At 39.2% G+C, this 23,256-nt stretch overlaps 1 protein-coding gene across 4 annotated transcripts in view; it reads left to right on the top strand.

The window, feature by feature from the left end:
* Positions 1-15,531, top strand: part of RASGEF1A (RasGEF domain family member 1A) — a 52,601-nt gene extending 37,070 nt beyond the window's left edge. For 3 of the 4 annotated variants that reach the window (XM_065670749.1, XM_065670750.1, XM_065670748.1), the window contains 10 exons: positions 2,732-2,869; positions 7,034-7,255; positions 7,540-7,614; positions 7,839-7,931; positions 9,723-9,825; positions 10,120-10,199; positions 10,813-11,004; positions 11,390-11,513; positions 11,764-11,836; positions 12,939-15,531. In XM_065670749.1, coding sequence (XP_065526821.1) covers positions 2,732-2,869; positions 7,034-7,255; positions 7,540-7,614; positions 7,839-7,931; positions 9,723-9,825; positions 10,120-10,199; positions 10,813-11,004; positions 11,390-11,513; positions 11,764-11,836; positions 12,939-12,963 — 1,125 coding nt within the window. In that variant the 3' untranslated portion in view covers positions 12,964-15,531. The remainder of the gene's footprint in view (positions 1-2,731; positions 2,870-7,033; positions 7,256-7,539; positions 7,615-7,838; positions 7,932-9,722; positions 9,826-10,119; positions 10,200-10,812; positions 11,005-11,389; positions 11,514-11,763; positions 11,837-12,938) is intronic. The other variant, XM_065670751.1, reaches the window with a different exon arrangement.
* The last annotated feature ends 7,725 nt before the right edge of the window (positions 15,532-23,256 follow it).

The raw sequence follows: 23,256 nt of genomic DNA, 5'->3' as shown, positions 1-23,256 counted from the left end.
ACCCACTTGTATAGTATTATGCAGTGGAAAAACCTGGTGTTAAAACTGCGGTGCATAATTTCTGCAGCTTGAGGGTATTTTTTAACTCAAAAGTTGAAAAAGTAAGAAATAAAATGAGAAAATAGAAATTAATTTCTATTAAGCCTGTCTTGGGATACATAAGTCCTATCAAAAACATTATGATTTCCCTTGAGTTTTGACACCACTAAGTGCTCCTTTTTAAAATAAAAAATCAAAACAATACTTACGACTGGGTCATTGTCATTAAACCTCCCTTTCTTACAAGCACAGTACTGCTATTGCCATCCTTTCTAATTAGTAGTTGTTTCTTGGTCCTGTCTGTCTTGTCTCATTCAGTACGGAGGTGATCCACAGTACTTAATAGAAGTATTTTTCTTCTCAAAGAAATATTTATGGGAAAAGTATTCCCACAGACTAGAGAGAACCCTTTGTCAGGGCTCACAAGAAGCTCACATCTGGGGTAGGACTACAGAAAGAATAGGTTGGTAGGTTTGTTGCAACCATGGCAAAAAGGAAAATGCGTGCTGCTACCCACATATCTGTCTGATTTTTATCTAGGCTATTACAAATTACATGCATCGAGCCTGTCACACTGCTTTGGGTTTCATCAGGGTGTACGTGAAACAGGAAACTCATCTTTTACTTTACTGATGTTTTATAGCAGTGCTCTCAGAAAGCATACCTCATTTTCATTTACATTAAGAGCATTTGATAAAACATTACACCTTTTTACATCCGAAGAGTAATTACACGACAAATAACATTGTTTGCAGTTTGTCTTACAACAGATGCCTAGCTTTCCATCACGATGGAAGAAGCAAATCCTAGCAGCTCATGAGCAGATACATAAGATAGGAGGTTAGTGTTCATATAGAGATGCTTGTCATGGCCTAAGGATGGATTTTGGAACTTTCCTGCCACCATCCATCCCTTTTAAGTTTCAGAAGTTAAAAAGAAAGTCTAGTTAGGATAATTAATACCAAAAATCTGTTCCATAGCAGCTTTTGATAAACAAAAGTAGAGCATGCATGTGTTTGTTAACTTAATTGAAGCAAACCACACTGGCCGGCTAATTAATTCTCTATCACCACCTACAGATTATTCTTTTAGTAATGTCAGGCTCCATACATTCCTTAGCAAAGAAGTATAAATTGTATTTTCCCCAAGGCAATGACAATGTGAGTTCAGAGGATAATTATAATCTGGAACTCTGTCCTATACTGTTCAGAAATACCTTGAATGTGGGCTCCACAGAAGTGGCATAAGCAGACACTGCTTTGTAGGAACGTCTGCTGCCAGAGAAAGGTGATTTCTTTTGCCATTGCTATACAGCTATTCTGTGCTTCTTTCATGAAGAGGGTAAATTAATGCTATCAGTAAAAACAGAAAAGAATGCTAGCAGAGTTAAGTTTGCTGTTCTGGGAGGAAAAAATAAAAGGGCAAGAAAATTCCCTTTAGACTTACAAGGAACACTGGCTCATTTTCAGATTGGGGATTCAAGTGTGCATGGTTTAACTTCAGAGTTCTTATCAATCATTATTGATAGTGCACTGACTATATATAAGTGAGATGTAAAGAAATGCAAAAAAAAAATAGCTTAGTTTGGTTGACTTTTGGTTTTGATCAAATAAACTGGGACAATACCATGATCAGATGATGTTTTGGCAGGAGTTCCTACCAATTCTTGGAACAGTCTCTATTTGCCTTAGAAGAAAATACACTATTTTCCTGTAATGACACTCACATGCTAAGTCACCTTTTGTAAATCCCTAAGAGTGCAATGAGGAAAGCACACTGTGCATGGGGGAAGGAACTGCTGTGTAGTGGAACTTCTGTAGCTTGCACAGGTGGGAAGGTAAACACAAATGAAAGCTTCCTCTTTTTCTTCAGTGCATCACAAGATGGGTGGAAAGATAAATACAACCTGAATTAAGTTTAGATTTTTCTTGTTTGTTAAATTGTTCTTAGCACTCATACTCCCAATTTTACAGGGGCACTTCCTTGGATTTACTGATGCTGCTGTCTATTGTTAGCATAGTGGAATAGTTGGCATCTAATTTGGGTCTAACTGATGAAAAGCTTTTAAAGATTCATGGGTAACAGAAGAACTTAAAAATAGCTTTCCCTTCCCTTTCTATGGTTGACAGCCTTTTGAGTAAGAGCCAATACTTTTTATTTGCAAAGTCCATCTAGATTTAGATGTCATGGAGAGAACACACACATCTTTCCTGACATTCATTTCTTTTAATATACAACTCAACATGGAGAGTCTGATAAGTTCTATAGAACAAAAATGTCTTTGTGAATGTCTCTTATGAAAGATGCTTGCCAGAGTGCTGCAGCTTGTATGCATTTGAATTCAAACACTAAGGTACTGCTGGCTCAGATGGCATAAATCAGTGAAAGTCCCATTGATTTCAATCAAGTAAGTCACAAACTAATCTGTCATCTTCCTGGCTTCATACAACTAACCTTGAAAATATCTTTCCAGTGTTTGGTAAGAGACATTACCAGCTATCATGAAAAGAGGACAAATCATGCTATTTGGGAAACTAGCTCACAGTTAAATATATTCTTTCTGTCCTCTTCACCTATTACTATTGCAAAGTATTTTCAAGGGTGTCTCTAGTTTATGTGAACCTTCATCAGATAATTTACTCTGTAGTCAGAAAAGTCTTTGGTCACTAATCAACTCATTGTCTCTTTCTAGGCAAAGCTAAAATCCTTCGCTGCCAAAATCATTCAGCTCTTGAAGGAATGGACTGAAACTTTCCCCTATGATTTCCAAGATGAAAAATCCATGAAAGAATTGAAGGAGATTGCTCACAGAATCACACAATGTGATGAGGTAGGGATGGCTAAACACTAAGTGGTAAAGCAGTATTTGTCAACCTTTAAATATACAAACCCTGTAAACTGTCAATAGAAGTGCAGGACATGGGCCAAGAGATGAACTTAACGGTCCATTACCAGAAACTGTCCACTGTATAATCAAGTGTAAGAGAAAGAGACAAAATACGAGAAATGGATGTAGTGCAAAAGGAGAAAAGACAGTGACTATAATGGCACAATATAGTTAACTTTCATCATGACTTACATTCCAACCTTTGTTTCTACTCTAAGTCCCGCAAGGCATATCAGCTAGCTGTATCGAATGGGCAGAGTAGAGATTCAGAGCAGCCCTGAACAAAAGGACTTGGGGGTGTTGGTTGATGAGAAAATGAACATGAGCTGGCTTCAGTGTGCGCTCGCAGCCCAGAAAGCCAACCGTATCCTGGGCTGCATCAAAAGCAGTGTGACCAGCAGGTCGAAGGAGGTGATCCTGCCCCTCTACTCTGCTCTCGTGAGACCTCACCTGGAGTATTGTGTGCAGTTCTGGTGTCCTCAACATAAAAAGGACATGGAACTGTTGGAACAAGTCCAGAGGAGGGCCATGAGGATGATCAGAGGGCTGGGGCACCTCCTGTATGAAGACAGGCTGAGAAAGTTGGGGCTGTTCAGCCTGGAGGAGAGAAGACTGTGTGGAGACCTCATAGCAGCCTTCCAGTATCTGAAGGGGGCCTAGAAGGATGCTGGAGAGGGACTCTTCATCAGCGACTGTAGCAACAGGACAAGGGGTAATGGGTTGAAACGTTAACAGGGGAAGTTCAGGTTAGATATAAGGAAGAAGTTCTTTACTGTGAGGGTGGTGAGGCACTGGAACAGACTGCCCAAAGAAGCGGTAAATGCTCTATCCCTGATAGTGTTAAGGCCAGGTTGGACAAAGCCTTGGATGACATGGTCTAGTGCAAGAAGAGTTGGAACTAGATGATCTTATGGTCCTTTCCAACCCTAAATATTCTATAATTCTGTGTATTCTTGCTCAAGGTGAAGATGCTTATTATTTAATAGTTCATTCCTAGCTCCTATTAGTAATCAGCAACTGGTTTGTTGCTGTGTCTCAGGTGACATACACAATAATTCCACAAAAGAAGCTTTGCTACCTAGTCAGTCATCAGTCTTAACAGCTCTGAGTTTCTAGCCTATGAAGAAAACTAGGCCCCACAAGACTTTTGTAAAGCAAACAGATAAATCAAAATCAAAAACAAGGGCTGAACCGACACTTATTTTCCCCATTGAGAAAGTCCCTAATTACCAGTAGACAGAAAGAAGGACTGCAAGGGAATTAATTGTTAAGCACTTACATGAACATGAAAGGCGTACTCATATAGAAGTAGAAGCTGCTTCACGTTTTTAAACCCACCATCTCAAGATATTTGAGAACAACTAGCAGGAAATTGAAAGACAGTTGCATTATGTGTTTCTGTTGATTCATGTATGGGGAAAATGAAGACCAACAGGTTTGACAGCACTGCATGAATCAGCGATAGGACACAATACGATTAGGTGCTACCAAGTTGTCAAAAGGAAGTATGTCAGTTTTATTGCATAAGCAAAGCTGTTTACTTGAATGCCACTATGAAAATGTCAGCGCCTGAGAGGAGGAGGAGAAAAGGAAATAGGACTGTAATATTCCATCTATTCCTTTTGTAGACAAGGGCAAAAAGGTTTATGTGTGTTGGCAGAGATACTACTGTGAAAGGGGACTTGGCAGAGAGCTATTTAGCATTTGTATCTTAGTATTTAATTTGTCTATCACTTTGAACTAGAATGAACTTGTGGTCTTTCTTTCTCTTCCCCTTTCCTCCCACTCTGATATGTATGAATAAATTGTCATTTGAGAAACACAGGTCTTCCTGAAGTGGCTCAGTGCTCTGGCATCTGAGAAATCTAATGACATCCATTAGTTACAGCATCACCATTTCAACCTATAGCCTTGTTAAGGGGATCAAACTTGATCAGTGAAGAACTGTGCCACATCTGACCCCCAGGAGACATAATGTGACAGTGACAAAACCAGCTCTTGCTCTCAGTATTTGTCACCACAGTACTGTATAAATATATAATAAGTATAATAAGTATACCCATACTGTGCTTCCTCAAGGGATTATGGTAATGGTTTGGGGTTTTATTTTGTATTTTAAAGCTTTTCCAAGCTTTAAAATAGTGTCTGCTAAGACACTATTCTCCATATATAAGATAGAAAGCACTGGAACAGACTGCCTAAGGAAGTCGTGAATACTCCATCCCTGGCAGTGTTCAAGACCAGCTTAGACAGAGCCTTGGGTAACATGGTCTAGTGTGAGGTGGCCGTGCCCGTGGCAAGGAGGTTGAAATTAGATAATCTTAAGGTCCTTTCCAACCTTAACCGTCCTACAATTCTGTAAAGTCAACTGAGAACTCATAGAAAGCAGTCAGATGCTTGTCCTAGTGATAGCAGACAGCATATCAAATAGCTATCAGTACAGCCGGGGTTGTGCCCCAAGTACAAACGTCTTGCTTGAATTCAAACAAGTTATTGTACTCTCATTGACTTATTTTCCAAAGTTGTAAGAAAACTTAGGGTAAGACTAGTAATAAAAGAAAACTGCTAAATGTATTTGTCTTAGTATTAAGATATTAATAAATTTACAGTAGCTTAAGTAAGCCATAGTTTTCCATGTCACTGCAGTTTCTTGATTTGCCTTCACATACTATCTGTGATACTCTCACCTGCCTTCAAGTTTTATTCTTTGTGGTCCCTATCTAGGAAGTCTGCTTCCTCCCAGAGGTAAATCAGACACATCAGCTGAAGTAAAATGATTTGCAATAGAAAGCTCAAGATACCAGAGAGCACAATTAGCACTTCATTTTAGCGCCCTCCACACCCTGCTCCTTTGGCATTTCTGAACACTTGTAGCACAATATCACAAATGGCTCTAGACAGCTGCTGTTCAGCAGTAATCCAGTTGCCTCAAGATGAGCTACGCTGCTTTCAGCTTTTCATTTGATTTCACTTGGGAGTCAGATTATTGCCTTGTAAAGCAACACTCTGACACTATTATTGCTTAATTATATCATGCAATATACAAGTATTTGGTAGTCACCGTCTCTCACATCTGGTACATAATTTCAGTCATCACTGCACATTAGTGGCTTCTTTGAACAATCACAGATCCATTGCAGTTCTTTCTAATGTATCCAACTGACTGGCAGAAACCAACAGAGCAGGTTGTAAACTCTTATTCTTGTGGCTGAGAGAAATAATTTGCATGAAAGCAACAGAACAATTGTGTAGGAAAGAGAAGGACTGTCTTTGGCAGAATTATGTTTTTCCGTTTTCTAAGGAGCAGGAAGAACAGGACTGGAGAACCTAGGTCATTTAAAGCAGTGACAGGAGGGATGGAGAAGCAGGACACTGATCAAGTTAGCTCTTTGGAGTTCATTTCATTGAGGGATGTCTATAGGACACAGTCAATGGCAGAAAGCATTTAGCTTGCCTTAATTTTCAAAACACTGAGCAGATGGATTACAGTTTTGTGGCTTTACCAGTAGATATCCTTATTGGTCCTATGTTTAAAGTCTGCACCTGATAAACAGAAAGGCATTTTAGTTGTCCAAGAACACGATGTGCATTGCGCTTTTACCAAAATCTTCGTATGCTGTAGTTGTTCAAAGACAAACCATTGTATTTTAGGGATATATTCTTGGACGTGTTAGTTCCCTAGGTTATGCCTTGGCTAGACTTGATAATCAGTGGGTCTGATCAGAATGAGAAGGAGCTTTTTGGCACTTCGTACACATAAAATCCAAGAAGCCTTGTGCAAGCAAGTCAACCACCTTTCACCTCACCCACTATTAAGCTGCTTACATGGATGCCTTTGAAATGCGGGTACTAGCCAAAAACTGCCACAAGGAGCAGACCAGTCAAATAAGTGAAACAGAGTTGGGAAGGTGGGCAGGCATAACAACGTCATTATGAAGTTGTGTGGGCAGTCAGGACAAGTTAATTTGACATAGGATGATCAGCTCAGATAAGATGAAAGAAAACGGACAGCAGGCATTTCTTTTTTCCCTGTCAGAAATTCTCTGGCAATCTCTGTCTGCAAGAGCTAAAGTTTTTCAGCAGTCATTGTTTCTGCCTTTTGCTTAGGAAAATGGAACAGTGAAAAAGATCATTAGCCAGATGACACAGAATCTCCTGATGGCCCTCTCTGCACGGAGCCAGTACCAGGAAATCAAAGAGAAATTCCGGCAACCTGCTACTGACAAAGGCACCATCCTCAAAACCAAGCCACAGTCAACTCAAAAGGACATCCTGAGTGTGTGCTGTGACCCTCTGATCTTAGCACAGCAACTGACCTATGTCGAACTGGTGAGGTGCTAATTTGTGTGAATGATTTAATTTTCTATAAATTACTATTTAGTAAATACTAATATACTCGTTGTGTAAGCTTTGCTATGGCTTCACTGAAAGCCTCCAGTGTTTTAATCAAAAAGTACCAAGTAAGACCAATTAGCTACACCAATAACACCTCACACATCTCAACTGTAGGAAAAGTTACCAAAATGCTCCCCTAACTTTGGCTTTATTGATGTGTTTTTCACTAAACTCTGTTTGTGTGTGTAGTCACAATCTCTCATCTCTCCAAAACATAGGAAAGGGTGAGCAACATTTACCCAGAGGATCTGATGCAGATTGTCAGCCACATGGACTCCCTGGATAATCACAAGGTATACAAGAAGGGGTGTGGAGGGAAAAAGAAACAAAAAATAATCAGGGTAAAGAACCTCCATAATCAAAGTACACTTTATGCAAGAAAGGCTGACATTTTCTAACCTGCCTTAAAAAATATCTAGCAAGATTTTAGCAGGATGTGAAAAGGACATTTATCCTTTGGTATGTTGACTTTATCATGCTACAGGATAGGATTAACACGTGGCCTGTTCTCTTACAGTGCCGAGGCGATGTGACCAAAACCTATAATTTGGAGGCCTATGACAATTGGTTCAATTGTCTCAGCATGCTGGTAGCTACAGAGATTTGTCGGGTAGGTATTCATAGAAAAAAAGATAGCAAAGAGATACTGGCCTTAAGTACAAGAGACAGGCAATGGTCTAATAGAAATTTTAACATTAGCAGTGCAATTAAAGATAATGGCATTACTTAAGCATTAAATTATTTTCATGCTTATATGGTTGAGAGTGATTTCATGTTCGGCTTTGCATGTATTCTCTAGTTTTGTCTGTCTTCTGTTGTAGCATTAGTCATGCAGTGAAATTAAACATGTGGAGCTTGAAATAGGAGCTCTTTTAGGTTTATTTTGTTTAAATACATCCATTAATTCTTAAGAAGATACTCATCTTTATATACCAATAAAAAGCTGTTCTTCCACTGCATTTAGATATCATTAGCACTGTCATATATACATATTTGTTGTTAAAAAATCAGGAATAAGCTTTCTTTGAAGACTGAAAAGAAGGTGGACTACTGGAAAGGTTAAAAAGGTGCGAGAACAGTCTTATTAGAGGTTAAAGTAACTTCTATCATGTAATAAAGAAATGGAAGGTTCTTCACTGCCCCATAAACTTTTTTCTTTCCCTGAATAACAAACTTTTTTTTATTCTTTGTCATTTTAGGTTCCTATTAATATGCACCAATTCAAGCAAATGGGACATTTTCTCTCTATTCCTATTAGTCAGGAATTCTCCTGTTCTCCTATTCCTCTTCTCTGGGAATCCAGATACCTAAGGGAATTTCATGAAGTTTGACATATCAATCCTAATCTCTTAGGATTTCCTGCTCTCACAGACACTTACTACAAAAACACACCATGACATCTTCCAGAGCTGGCTTGTGTGACTAATAGATTTGGTAAACTAGCCAAACAAAAAGGCTAAGCCAAGACATTGACTACTGAATGATTTTCCTTCAGTATAACACAGAAACTGAAGTATTTATGCAAGAGGTTGTCTTTTTTAAAAAGAAAAACAAATTCCCTGGTGAAGTAGTCTGCAGTCACCACTTGGAAGCCATTTTTGTACAAGCCAGAACAAACTTTCAGATCTAAATATAGGAAAGATCTCAATAAATGAATGTAATCTAGGCAATAATGCTAGCTTAAAACTGAAAAAATAGAGAAAGAAAAGGAGAGAGAGAAAGATTGATGGCTTTTGGAAATGAAGTTTGGAGACAATGCTATATATTAATTTTTCTTTGCCATTTATATTAAAAGAAAAAATCTGTAAATTGGATGCTCAGCATAATTTACTAGATTATTTCAGCATAATTTGCTAGATTATTTTTGTGTTACCTTGGATGGGAAATTGTACATTTGATCATCATCACTACCTGCTCTCAAAACATAATTTAAGAGTATACATTGTAAAATGAGAAAATCGGGACATCGTAACTGTTCTCCCTCATATTCAGGTTATATGTCTGCTTTTACCCCTTCCTCATAGGTTTAAGTTTTTTTACATATATTCTTTACAACAGCAGCTTCAGGTTATCTTCTTTTTCAAGTAATGGGATATTGCTGAAGTGTCCAGCCTGTTTATACAAGATTCCCCAAAACACTGAACTTCATGAATAAACAAAACCTTACACTCCCTCACAGCTAGACAAATAATTGATAGTAGTCCCAAATACTTCTGCTCTTTTAACAAAAGTTAATCTTAACAAAATACCTTCAATGCTATTATCATCATGAGATTTAGCTGGATGAAATCTTGAAATGTCTATTCAATCAACCTGTTACAATGGCTTTTACTGAATATCCCATCCAAAATTCAGGCCATCCCTTCTTGCTTAACAGATCTTTGGGTTGGTTTTTTTTCAGGTTGTAAAGAAAAAGCAGCGTACAAGAATGGTGGAATTTTTCATTGATGTGGCAAGAGAATGCTTCAATATTGGAAACTTCAACTCAATGATGGCTATTATCTGTGAGTATCCTTAACACAGATGACAGAAGGCACTCCATTTTACAACCTGACTGGCAAGACGATGCACATACTTGCCCTAAATCAGCTGACTACCTCAGCATACACACTTCAACAGGGGCAGTATGTACCAGTGACAGATTAATGTGTGGGTGGGTAAGTGTTAGCTACAACTTCTGTTTCTCAAGCTGAGCTGCCTTCCAAAATACATTGGTGCCAGAACATAAAAAAAAAAAACAGAGGGCTAACATAACTGTTTAACTCAGTTGTTTCTTTCTGTCTTATCTCTCCATTCAGCTGGCATGAACTTGAGTCCTGTGGCACGGCTAAAGAAAACTTGGTCCAAGGTCAAAACAGCCAAATTTGATGTTTTAGAGGTATGTACAAAGTTTAGACTTTACAAATCCAACAAATACTAATTCCATACCAGAGGGTTTGGATTAAACTAAGTCAGAGACCACTGAGGCAGTGGTCACCAGCATATAAGCATTAGGGAGATCATTTCCTGAATTTCAAACTCCCTACTTGCCTGCAGAGAGTGCAAGCTTTCTTTAGGCTATTTCTTCCTAGCATATTTTTTCCAATTAGGTAGTTTCCCTCCAGCGAATGCTATTTTGCTACCCTTGAAACTAGTAAGAGTACTCCATCTAGTGGACATCTGAATGAAAACAGTACTTGACCAGAATCATCGCCGCAAAGATTGATGACAGCAGGTTAGAATTCTGGGGGGTTTCCCTCTATAGACGGTTCTCATTTCCTTTCAGGCTTCCATTAGCCATTGAAATAAAGCATAGGTGTAAAGCCAATACAGAATTCTCCTTGAAGCAAGACAGAAGTTAGAAAAAACTGAATCCAGACGTAATAAGTATATGCTACTCCTATCTTGAAAATTTAAGAAGAGGGCCAAAGAACTCATAAAGAACGAACTCCCTGAAGGAACGAAACATGTATTACTTGACTGCCTTTTTCCCCCCCCCCCCATAAAAACAGCATCACATGGATCCATCCAGCAACTTCTGTAACTACCGCACAGCCCTGCAAGGAGCAGCACAGCGATCTCAAACTGCCAACAGCAATAGAGAGAAAATAGTCATCCCAGTTTTCAACCTGTTTATTAAAGATATCTACTTTCTGCACAAAATACATACAAACCGCTTGCCCAATGGGCAGATAAACTTCAAGGTAGGACTTTGTTATTACAGAAACTGGAATGCTACTTAAAACATTGTAAATTATAAACATTTGCCAGTTTTGAACTTCTAGTTCATTATATTACCAGTTCCTTCAGCATTGCTATGATCTATGGTTTCACCAAATTTCTATGAAAGCAAGTGCTTGCAGTTGCCATGTTTATACTACATATCCAGCAGATCCACAATTGCATGTACAGAAGAGAATCTAAAAAACTGCTGACACATAATTTCTATCAGTTAAAAGGTTAGTTTTAAAAGGTACTAAAACAGCAACAAGAAACAGCATGAATAAGACTGAGGGTGTGAAACTGAAACGAACTAGTAGTTGGAAGAAAACAGTATTTTAATAATATTATTTTAATTACTTCATGCAGAAGTTCTGGGAAATTTCAAGACAGATCCATGATTTCCTGACATGGAAGCAGGTTGAGTGCCCTTTTGAAAAAGACAAGAAGATTCAGAGCTATCTACTCACAGCACCCATTTATAGTGAAGAAGGTAAAATCCTTTACTTAGCACTACAGTGAGTGAATATATTCAGTATACTAAGCACGGGACTGAATATGCAGATGAAAAAAACGTGCAAAAAATATTTAATAAATATGTATTATCACCGCTGTATCAGCTTCTGAGGAGAATAAACTTCATTATGACGCTTGCCAAGTTACACCTACTGTACTGTAACTGGTAATTTTTTTTCTCCAGTTAACAAACCCATGTATCTGACTGTTCTCATTTTATTGACTAGCTCTGTTCATTGCATCCTTTGAAAGTGAAGGCCCAGAAAACCACATGGAGAAAGACAGCTGGAAAACACTCAGGTATGAAGCTTCCTGAGAACATGAGGTTTTTTTGGTTTGGATTTTTTTCGGGGAGTTTGATTTTTGTTTTTTTTACAGCCACACACAGGCATGTGATCATGAGCATTCTTCTATTTGCATACACAGTTTAAGGCCATTTTGGCCCAAATATATTTTTTCTTTAAAATTCAAATCTGAAAAATTCCATATGGCTTGGACATACGGGCAGCTTTAAGTCATTGAAACCAGCCAGACCAGCTCAGGCTGCAAGATCACTGCTGGGACTACAAAAGAAAATATGCTTTGTTTAGGCTATCAAATACAGTAAAAGAATCTACATCAGTAGCAGTTTTCAGACATGCTTTCCTCAGGGAAACAAATATATAGACATAATAATAAATTGCTATCATTTCTCATGCCTGTGCATTTATTAATCCTATAAAAAGGTGAAGTTTTATGCGAATACTCTCAATTTTCAGCCTACTCTTAAGGGAAAAAGTCTCAATGGTTCCTCTTCCCTCTGAGAGGGGGAAGCACCTCTTCCACGTATATTATGAGATTAGCTAATGAAAATTCTAATACTGAGGCCAAAGAGAGATTCTGCCTCTACTGAGGCAGAAAGAGAGATTTAGACCTTTGTAAATCATGTTAGATATTTAGATTTGAAATAACCGTACCAGATGAAGAATGAAGGAAGAAGCCTGTATGTCCTGGGCTGCAGTTGAGCTACATTAGGATCCTATTGTCCTAGACGAGACACTGCTTCCCAGTGATCCCAATGTTTCTTAGGAAGTCCACCACATAAGCTTTTCATTTACGACACCCACACAATGTAAGCTGCATTAAACCCAGTGCTGTTCAGCATAGTTTAAAATAACAGAACATCATATTGCCGCAGAGCATCTTAAGGGCCTGAATAATGTTATAAAAGTTAAATTTTCATTTAAAGTCAGCAACTTTATTAGAATTCACAGATATATTCCACTTTGCAACAGCTGGAAATATATCCTTTGAAGAAAGGCCTCCAGCTAATGATGCAAAACAGATCTAATGCCCACCGTCACCAAAACTGTAACACTTTTTGTTGTTACAGGAAGATAATCTTATTTTTTATTACTTCTAGGACAACTCTGCTTAACAGAGCCTGATATTCTTGGATCTGATCTGCAGACTTTGAAGCACATTGAATGAACATGTTTTTACAACCTGAAGGACTTGGACTGAGCTAAGATCTCACTGGCTGAGGTCTGTTTTGTATATACAGTAACTTTTATGAAAAAAATGTGGTAAATATTTCACATGTCAACCTTAAGGCACTTGAGTGAAGGGTTTTGGTTTTTTTATTTTGAATACAAGGGCAGGGCCCTGTTCTCAGAGATGAAGTGTATGATGGGAGATGGTATCCCTGGGGAGATCTTATTCTATATAGCATCCAAATTTTTATTTTTTATTACTTCAACCAAAACGAATAAAAATTAAAACACACTTCTCAACTAAAGCCGATGTTCCAGTTAAGTACTCCATTGGAGCAGTATCCTACAGAGCACTCAACATGTCTCTAGCTTTGAAGTGAAGGGTCTCCTTCAAATCAGGTGTTAGTTCACACCTGTTAGTGTTTGTAGAGTCAAGGCCTTAGACATGTGCAGTAAGCACGTTTAGCTCCTACATCAGAAAATAGTGCCTTACAAGGTACTGATATCGTTTATTGTACCTTCTATTAAGCTGGAATGGAAGTAAAGAAAATAAAAATATGGATGTCTTGTAACCAGCTAAAAAGTTCTCTTTAAATAAAGCGGAGAATATGGCACATGAAGTAGAGTATACCTGCCTGTAACATTGATGGTGCAGCAAACATATTTTTGTTACATGATTTAAAAAGATAAGATGGGGTAACTGTTGGGGAATGTGTGTTTGTGTGTGTGTAAGTGTGCGTGCACATGTGAAGATGCACACATGTCTAATACTTCTGGGAACTATCATTTAAATTCTGGCTGTCAGAGTAGTTTGTGTTTCCTTTTTAAAAGAAATCAGGGATTTTTCGTTTATTATTTTCTTTGAGAGAAGGATGTCTAACCTAGATTATCTCTGCAAAACAGGCTCAATATGTTTTTTTGAAAACAGTTTTTGGAAAATAGAAGTCATACATGAGCTAGGGAGAGGGAAATACTCAGATATCCCATTCAAAATTAAGGCTAAAATTTCCAAAGAAACTGATGAAGAGCTAATCACCACTGAACTGGTCGTTTAATTCCCCGGGTTCCTTTGAAAATGCTAGTCTGCTCTTACAGACAATTAAAGCAAAGAACAAGTAATAAGTATTTCCTAGTATTTTATAAGCCATGATTAACTGAGCCAGTACACATTGAAATCTAAGGGAAGACACCATAAGAGATTGGTCAAACCAGGTTAGTACCAAACTGGAGGTGATCTGTAACCCTACTGGCACTTACCATTTCTAATTTCTCCTCTTAGTCTTGAGTTTACACCTGATTTGGCTATCCAAATGAACACCTGAGGAACTTATGTTAAGTTGCAAGGTATTTGTTTTCAAGAAAATAAAAATAAAAATAAATACACCGTTCAGGACTTAGTTTCTTACCTGATCTCTGAATTAAGAAGGAAAAAAAAAAAAAGCTCAGATTAAAACTTATTTTGATGAATTGACAAATTATTACCCATTAATATCTTCTGTCCTTCACAGTAAGTGTTCTCTTAAGGCTTGAAGGCAGAATATTTGTAAAGGTAATTGAGCCGGGCAATTAGATGGTATTAAACAAGGCCCTCTAGAGTTTACAGTGGTTACAGCCTTCCTGGTAGAGCCTCACAGAGGACCTCTGCACAAGCTTCTTTAAAAAGGGTCAACTGCATGTAGGTGGGATTTCTCTTATTCTGCCTTCTGTTGAAGAAGGGTCAAGATTTGCAGGACCTAGGGTCTGGTTTGTTCCAGTCCAGTAGACTCTTCTTGCTGAGTGCCTACAACCAAGAGCAGCGCCACTGTTTCATGCAGCATCTAGGATTACTTAGAAATTATTTGCTGTAATGGACCTGTAGTATGGTGAAAAATTAAAGAGCTTTCCCTCTCTCCCTGCTCCACTTTGACAAATACTTAAAAGAGTAAGTTGGGGTAAGGGAGGGAGATAAATCAACATTTTGCTATTCCCATAGCACTGACATCAAAGAGAAATAAAAGACAAGAACAGTCCAGAAACGGGGAAAAGATAATTCTTATGATCTGCTGCTATTTTTCCTGTGCTGAAGTACTGACCTTCAGTCCTGGATTAGAGTAAGAATATTTATACTGTATTATTACAGTGTTTTGCACTTTCAGAGATGTTCTAGCTAGTAATGTTGTCGGACACTAGAAGAGGGATTGTATATCAGCTTTGTTTATGTAATTGAAATTTAAAAGGGATGCTTAAAATTTAAGAAAAAATATATATTTGAAATGCAATTTTAGAACACTTTCTGTAAATGTATGAAAAAGCTTTCACATGAATGTGCACTTCACCAGTCAATCAGTCCTAGTATATACTTGAAATCAATGCAGTATCCACATTGGTTCCTGTTTATTTTTCCTCCCTCAGTTTGATACATTCCTTAAATACTGTGTTTTGCTATTCTGAGCTGAAATGCTAAATATAAAGTTGTACCATAAAGCAGGATATTCCGTGTTTGACTGGATGTGCTTGCATTAATAAAAAAAAAACTTGCTTCAACCAGGCTTAATATTTTCCATGGTAATTTTCTCTTGCAAACTGATCAAGCCACAAACCAGTAGCTGAATGAGGTGAACCAACCGTGTAAGGCAATACAGTTACAATGAACCAACTGGTTACTTTCTGACTTACACATTGTGAAATATTTAAACACCTTCCAACAAAGGCAAGAGCAATGCTACTCCAACAATATGCTGCCACTTCTAAAGTGGTCTCTGTAATAGTATTTAATGCATTTGATTCAATGTCTCTCCTACAGGATATTTTCATTTTCCTCTATGAAAGCAATTAACAATTCCACTGTGTAAAAACATTCTGTGTGTCCCAAGAGCTGAATTTGATTTTTTTCCTCCCACATAGTTATATTTTTAACAGGAAAGCACAGAAACATTTGCTGGGTGCAGCGCACTGCAGGGTTTCCTGTAGTAAGATTCTGTTGACATTTCAACACTCTGGGACCTTTGGTTGCAACCACTACCCTTTTTCATGCTGCACTTTACAGAAACAAAGCCACTTCTCCAAGGTCACACAGGGACTAGAAAAGCACAGAGCTGTGACAAGAATCCAGCTTTCCTCACACACTGCCTCAGTGCTGCCCACAATACCTCCTTTCTCAGGGATATAAGCCCTAAAAAAAGTGTTAGATCTTGCAAGTGCAAGAGCCCTGGAGGTCCCATAAGCATTTTCAGTAAATTGAAAACTCTCCAGGGAAATTGTTTTGGTAGCCAAACATCCACAAGACTCCCAGAGCAGAACAGTATTACTTTCAGTCATCATGGCTCATTACAAAAGATAATGATGTTTACCAGCATTAAGAGGACCAAGCAGGCAAGAGTCTTCCTGATGGCCAGTTCACACTCATAATTAATCTGCATATTACCTCCACTTCCGATTATGTCCCATCCCATCATTAGGATAAATTAGCTATTTATACAGATGTCAGACTAAACAATAAAACTGCTTTCCAGGCACTTTACTCACATTAGAACATGGCACAGTTGACAAGAAGTAACTCAATGCCTGTAAGATAGCTTTAGTTATGTTAGCAGCTACTTGATTTATCAAGTTAATAGTTCCCAAGAAACAGCTTTCTTTTAGCAAATAACTCATGTGGCAAAATTCAGCTGACAACTGATAGTATATCTTTTGGAGATAATCAGTAATCCTTCAAGGACACACAGGCAGATCTTCCATCTTCAGTCTGCAACTGAAGTATATAATATTATCAGAGCAACCCCAGCTTCCCAACTAACCAGAAAAGTTTAAAAACAGTATATGGAAGCACAATTTTGTCTCTCGGTTCTCTGGAGCCATTAAATAGGACTGTGTGGACAATGAAATATTAAGAAAAAGAAGAAAGAAACAGAGGTTCACTGACACTGCAGAGGCTTGCCTACTGTCACTGCTCCCCAAGACGGGCTTTGGAAGATACAGAAACAACATTTGGGGGTGTACTTCTGTAGTAATTTGGAGATGCAATCCAAAATGTATCCGTTTCTGTGACATTATTCATAACAGTAAAGAATGTAAAGGGTTCTATAATTTCAAACATTGTAAGCCATTTCTAACATCAACATTTTTGTGGCTTCTCAATACTACATTCAGTTTTTGCACAGAAAACAGATGCAGATGATTACTACAAAATAACTTCGGGATATTAGTTTATTTTCATTATAAAATACTAAAAAGCAATCAAGTTCCGTGTCATGCAGAGAGCGCTGATACAGTCTCAGACAGATACTCTTCCTTATGAATGTGATGAGGAAGAAATTAAATCCACCAGGAAACGCAACATAAATTTCAAAATACTAAGCCAATAAATATACCGTTTCCGATCTACAGGATGCTCACCTTATGGTATTAAGAATACTTAGGCTTCTAACAACAATAAAAACCACTAGTATATAACAAGTTCTGCAAGAAACAGTGTTTGGCAAAATCACTGTAAGTTACTTGAAACTGTTTGTAGCACCTACCAGAACAATCGCACACACCCCCAAGCTAACTAAACATAGAAACCCCCTAAACAGGAACAAAAACCCCAAACCCAAGACTGTTTTTATGCAGAGGATTACTGTTAACAGCCTCACCTCAATGCAAGCTGTGGAGACCATTTCATAGGCTGAAAAGAAAGCCAAAAGCAAACACAAGCCAAAGCATCTGTTTCAAATATCCCCACTTGATCTGGGTCAGGAAAAGAAGAAACTTTCAATTAGGTGGATACTTGCTTGTAATACAGATTCTTCAGGTTAAGCAGGTATCTTACAATTAATATAATTCTATTTGGAGGCAGAAACCCAATGAGACCCAACAGAATCTCCTAACTCAAAAAACTGTATGGAGAAAATCTACACACAGGAAAGTACTGTCTTGTGAGCACACTAAGGCTTCTTCTGAGTCCTGAGGGTACTAAACATTTAAACTACATCCAGTTGTTTACATTCAATTCAAAGAAGATATTACTAACACTCCATCTCCCAAAGATCTATTAAAATAGAGAAGTGCAACATATCATCAACTGCAGCAGACTGTTGGGGGACTCAAAGCACAGCTGAAAATGACACATTTGATTGAAGTCTTTAACACTTATGGCACTAGCAGAATTTAATGAACCACTGAACTATTCATGTCTGTGGACATTATACATTGCTGAAGAACATATCTCAATTTGAAAGAAAAAAAAAAAACTCAAACAACTAAACAGAAACAAAAAGCAAAAAACCAAAACCAGCCACTCCTAAAAAAACATAAAATCTAAGCAAGTACTGAATAAATCCACAAAAGAAAGCAAATCCTTTTTTCCCCCCTATATGCTTCTTATCTCACTTCTCATAAGTATCCAGTATCCAAATATCCCAAGATGAATTTCACAGGAACCCAGCAGCCAAAAAGTCACTTTGACAAGATTTTAAAAGTAAAGAAACACGTAAAAAAAACCAACCCCTTCAACAGCTGCTCTACATAGACTACATTTGCAGGGCAGAACACCACCTCACCCAAAATAACTGCATGGCACAGGAAAGCGTGCAACTCACATGTTAACAGCGGCCTAAGCTTCGATCTAAGCTCCTCTATAGAGTATACCTGAGCACCAAGCAGTCTCAAAGGTTATTCTTTTTTCTTCAAATTATCCCTTTAATGTGACCTTTTTTCCCCATAGTTTCTAACAAAGTCCAAGAGAAGCCACTTAAGCTTGCATGAGGCTGCAGGAAATACATCCAAGTGCCCAGGCTCTCCCAGGGCCAAAGCCACTTCTGTACCCATCTGCTTGTGTTTCCACAGCTCTGCATGGTTTCACCTCTTGTCTCCTGCACAAATGCACACCACTGCTTCTCCCAGAAGGAGCTCTCTGTTTGTTTCAGAGCTGTGACACTGCTGCCTGGGCACACTTTCCATCACCTTCAGCAGCAGTCTGCCAGATCATGTCTGTGAAGGCTCTTTTATAGCCTCTACATCACGTTTTATTTTACACTGTGTCTCTCTGTCTCTATATATATATACACATACGTATTTTTTAAGAACATATTAGCAGAAGGGTAGGGACACTCAGGTGCTACTCAAGAGCATGTGCACCCCCCATAGACACAGAAATAAACACAGGAATAAATGTGATCCTCTCAAAAAGAGTTTGGCAAGCCACTGGCACTGCAAGTGGCAGCAGTGGGCAAACATCCTCTTTTATGTGCAATGAAGTACAGACTGCTAAGCATTCTATCAATGGAAGAAAATTATAAGGCCTTCAAGATAACTTGCATCAGTCATCAAAAAGTTTTTACATCAGCTAGAGTAAAAGATGAGAGAACATGGGTCAAGAGACTGAACTCACGCAAGACATGCAGTCAAATAGCTACAAGACAACCTTGAAAGTGTTGGCATTAAAAAGACTCCTTTTGAAAGCCTCACCACCCTACACACAAGGAGAACAGTTCAAATAAACCAGTGAAATCATCACATTGAAGCACTTAATTTCAAGCTTAGAGAAACTTATTTCACCTATCCCAGAAAAGGACTAAACTAATCAAAACAGAGCTGTGTTTTGATACAACCATATGCGAATATTTAGACTGAAATATAAAAGGGATTGACTTAACATTCTATGTTCAGTTCAGAAGTACTTTTGCTGCACAGTGCTGCCATACAGATCCCAGCTACAACACCTATTCTTCAAACCCAGTACAATATATCCTTTGCAAGAACACACAAAACCTCTATTAAAAAGATGGAAGGCATTCCCAAAAACCCCTTGCACAAAAAAAGTACAATCTCAGAATCATATACCACAGAAAAGTCAATAAAAATCTTACCTTATTCGAACCCAGGAAAGAGATGCTGCTTAGGAAAGAAGTCAAAGAACCTTTCCCTGTCCTCTTCAGGCACCAGCTGGGAGGAGCCAATAAGGCCAACAAGGCCCTAATGAAGCACACAGCTGCCATCATTACTGCAAACACAACTGTAGCAAAGGCCTCTCACGGCGGGGTCAGGGATGCAGCTCTCTTTCAGCATCGCCTGGTGTTAAGGGGCAGCACTGCTCTGCACCTTCCTATAGGAGGTACGGGCTGATCTCCCAGCTGATACACATTCACAGGGTGCTGCAGGCTATCATGATGGTGAGATTTAAACCAGCTGGAAGCAAGGAAGCATCTGGGAAATTTGTTTGCAAAGGGGTGCTGGCACCAGCCTGCTCCCGGGTGTGTCCTCCACAGCCGCCCCAAGGACTGCAACACCTGCATAGCCCAAATGCACTTCTCCTTCTGATGGATTAAGAAAAACTGATACTACGACAACAAAAGCAGAGCAAAAAGCTGCAGAACCAGTGCGACCACTGAAATGTAAGACCCAGCATTTCATCCTAATCTCCGTTGCTGAAAAGCTTTTAAGTGAAGAGGTAGAACCCTTTCATTTTCGAGCAGTCAGGCCTAATGAGGAGGCAATGTACATCTTGGGGCATGACACAAACACTACTGAACTTTAGCAGTATCCTCATGTTGCTCATCCTGCTTCACAGCTGAGTAAAATTTGAATGACTAAGATGTATTTGGGGGTCACACACACAGCAAGGTGGCCTCAGGAAAACAAAAGCTAAACCTAACGGCTACACAGAAAGTTTTTGTCATTACACTGATGCAGGAGTCAATGAGCTACTACATTTATGCTAAACCACTGTTTTAAAGTTATTTGAAGTTGTTTTCCTTTCAATCACCAAGATGACAAAGCAAAGAGCTGTTTAATTTTATTCTAAAGGTTATATTCTGGCAAGCACTAAAAAATTCGATTTAAATATATACCTGCATTCAGATTCAAGCAGTTAGGGTTTACCCTCTACTTTTCTTCCCCTCCTTATGCACTTCTCCAGTCTTAAACACAGTTTGCAAAGAAGTCTCGAGTTTCATAGCGGTGTGTATCTCAAAGTCCAAAGGGTCATGGGTTTTTGTGAAATAAAAAAGGGCGCTAAGTATTTCCTTCTGGATGCAGCAGACCCAAAACTAAGTATTTCCTTGCTCTTTTCCACTTCTTCGTCTGTGATTTCTGATTCTCCCAACCAGTATCTACTAGTCGCACTGAATGATATATTATTACACAAATTCAAGATTGCAAAAGCATAACCTGAATTCATTCCTGTGAAGAGTCTAAAGATAAAAGTGGTCCCTTAGCTAATCTCATTTTGACTTCCTTTAATCAAGAGCACTTCCTCTTCCCTCCACAGATTGCAAGTTCCTCGGAAAAGGTTATAATTAATGTGGATACCATACAACAGCTAAAAAAAAGAAAACAACAAAACCCCAACAAACAACCCCAAAATTACTTCTTGATTCAGTGGCACATGTTCCTAGTTAAACAAATGTTACTATATTTACTACTCTAGCACCAAAATGCAGTGACTCCTCCAGGAAAACACAGCTGGCTTTTTACACTTGGACCACAGCTTAAAAAAGGGAAACCATGCATTAGATAAACAGCATCTGTCAAAACAGGAGGATATGGCCCAACACCCGGCTGTAATCTGAGCACCCACCCTGGGCAGGCAGTTGATTCTGACTCCAAAGCATAACGTGTTCATTTCTCTTTGCGATGCCCCAGCAGCAGGCAGCCCAAGACGAACAGTGTGGGGTTTATTTTCCCTCTGCAGGCAGAGCACACCTTGGGAAAGCCAGGAGCAGGTCTGGGTTCCTGCGTGGCAAACACCCCTGTCTGACACCCTGGAGCCACGCAGGTCAGAACCACAACAACTGACAATGACCCAAGCACACCACTCAACCCCATGATGTTCCTCCTTTGTCAGGAAATTGCCTGTGGTTCCAACTGAAGGGCCTCAGCCCATCAACCTAAGGATGTTCTGTTTGCATCAGCTCAGGCTGGAGGTGACCAACAATAAGGTGCGCTCACTATCAACACTGAAGCGTTCATGATTAAGTTTCTGAACCTTTTCTGTGGATGGCGACTCCCCTGAGTCTTCTCTCTCAGCGCAATTCCATGTTTCTTGGTAAAGTAGACAGAAAACCCAGACCCAGGCTTCCAAGAAGACGGGGCAGTGCGTAAGTACCAGGGCCCGCACTGGCCACCACGAGCTTCTGCCTGGCAGACAGGGCAACGCCGAGCTCACAGGCTCCAGCCGCCCTATTCCTACCATCCGACCCGACAGCTGTCCACATAGTATTCCTGCAGTCCCTGACAGCAGTTACAAGCCTGAGACTACACACAGCTAACATCTTTCAGCCATTTAGCCAGATTCATGCCTAAAGCAACACAGGGAATAGATTTTATTAAAGTGGGAAATTCTAATGTTTTCTCTCTTTCTTGGAAGAGGTTAGTAAACATTTCCAAGGAAGAGTCATGCTGAGTTTTACTGAGAAAGAACAAACCTACCCTGCATTACAGCATGCAGCTGTAACCAGAAAATAGCTATGGCTCTATATACAAATGCATTGTGCCTGTGCTAAAATGCAGTCAGAAGTTCAGAGCACTCATGTAACTGAAACCACTTGTAAACTCACTTTTAATAAAGGCATATCCTACCATTACTATTCTGGCCCCACTGCAGAGCAGAAGCAATGCTGTTGAACACTGGGTGGCCTTAAATTACTGCTCTTTCCCACTAAGTTCATGTTGCCAGAACCGGTTACTGTTCCAGCATGAAATATGACTAATACAGAAATAAGAGAAAAGCCTAATCTGTTATACAGAGCTTGTAAAGAGCCCTTTGTGGTTAAAAGCCAGTTTGCAGAACTGGTAAATGGCAGAGAGCAATTCCTGTGCTGCCTGGCAGCGCCTGTCCCGCTCACAGGGTCTGGCTGCTGGACTTTCCCTTGCTGGGCATCACCACTCAGCCCCACTACAGCTCCATCAGCTGGGGCCCCCAATGACCCTCGAGTTACCAAAGAGCCAGGACCAGAGCTTAAGGAAGGCAGATGGCTTTGACGCACAGAGCTGGAAAAAGTACAGGAGGAACCATACCAAAAGAAAACTGGATGGGTTAATAAGGAAGGTAGCACATTGAGAGATGAAACACAGCACAAGAAACACAATGTGAGATTTAAGGAGGTGAGCTATACAAGTTCTCAGTATATAATACAGCATGGGTAATTTCCTTTAGGTATGCTAAGGACTTGGGGAAAACACATTTCCAGATTCATACATTTTTCTAACCAATGCTGGTCAGTGACTCTGCTTCGTGTTAATTGCTCAGGAGCATAATTAATGTGCCACTGTCATGCACAGCCGCATAGA

The sequence above is a fragment of the Lathamus discolor genome, chromosome 3 (assembly GCF_037157495.1).
Source record: "Lathamus discolor isolate bLatDis1 chromosome 3, bLatDis1.hap1, whole genome shotgun sequence".
Classification (NCBI taxonomy): domain Eukaryota; kingdom Metazoa; phylum Chordata; class Aves; order Psittaciformes; family Psittacidae; genus Lathamus; species Lathamus discolor.
Note: the sequence above shows the minus strand (reverse complement) of the source record. Positions and strands in the feature narration are given on the sequence as shown.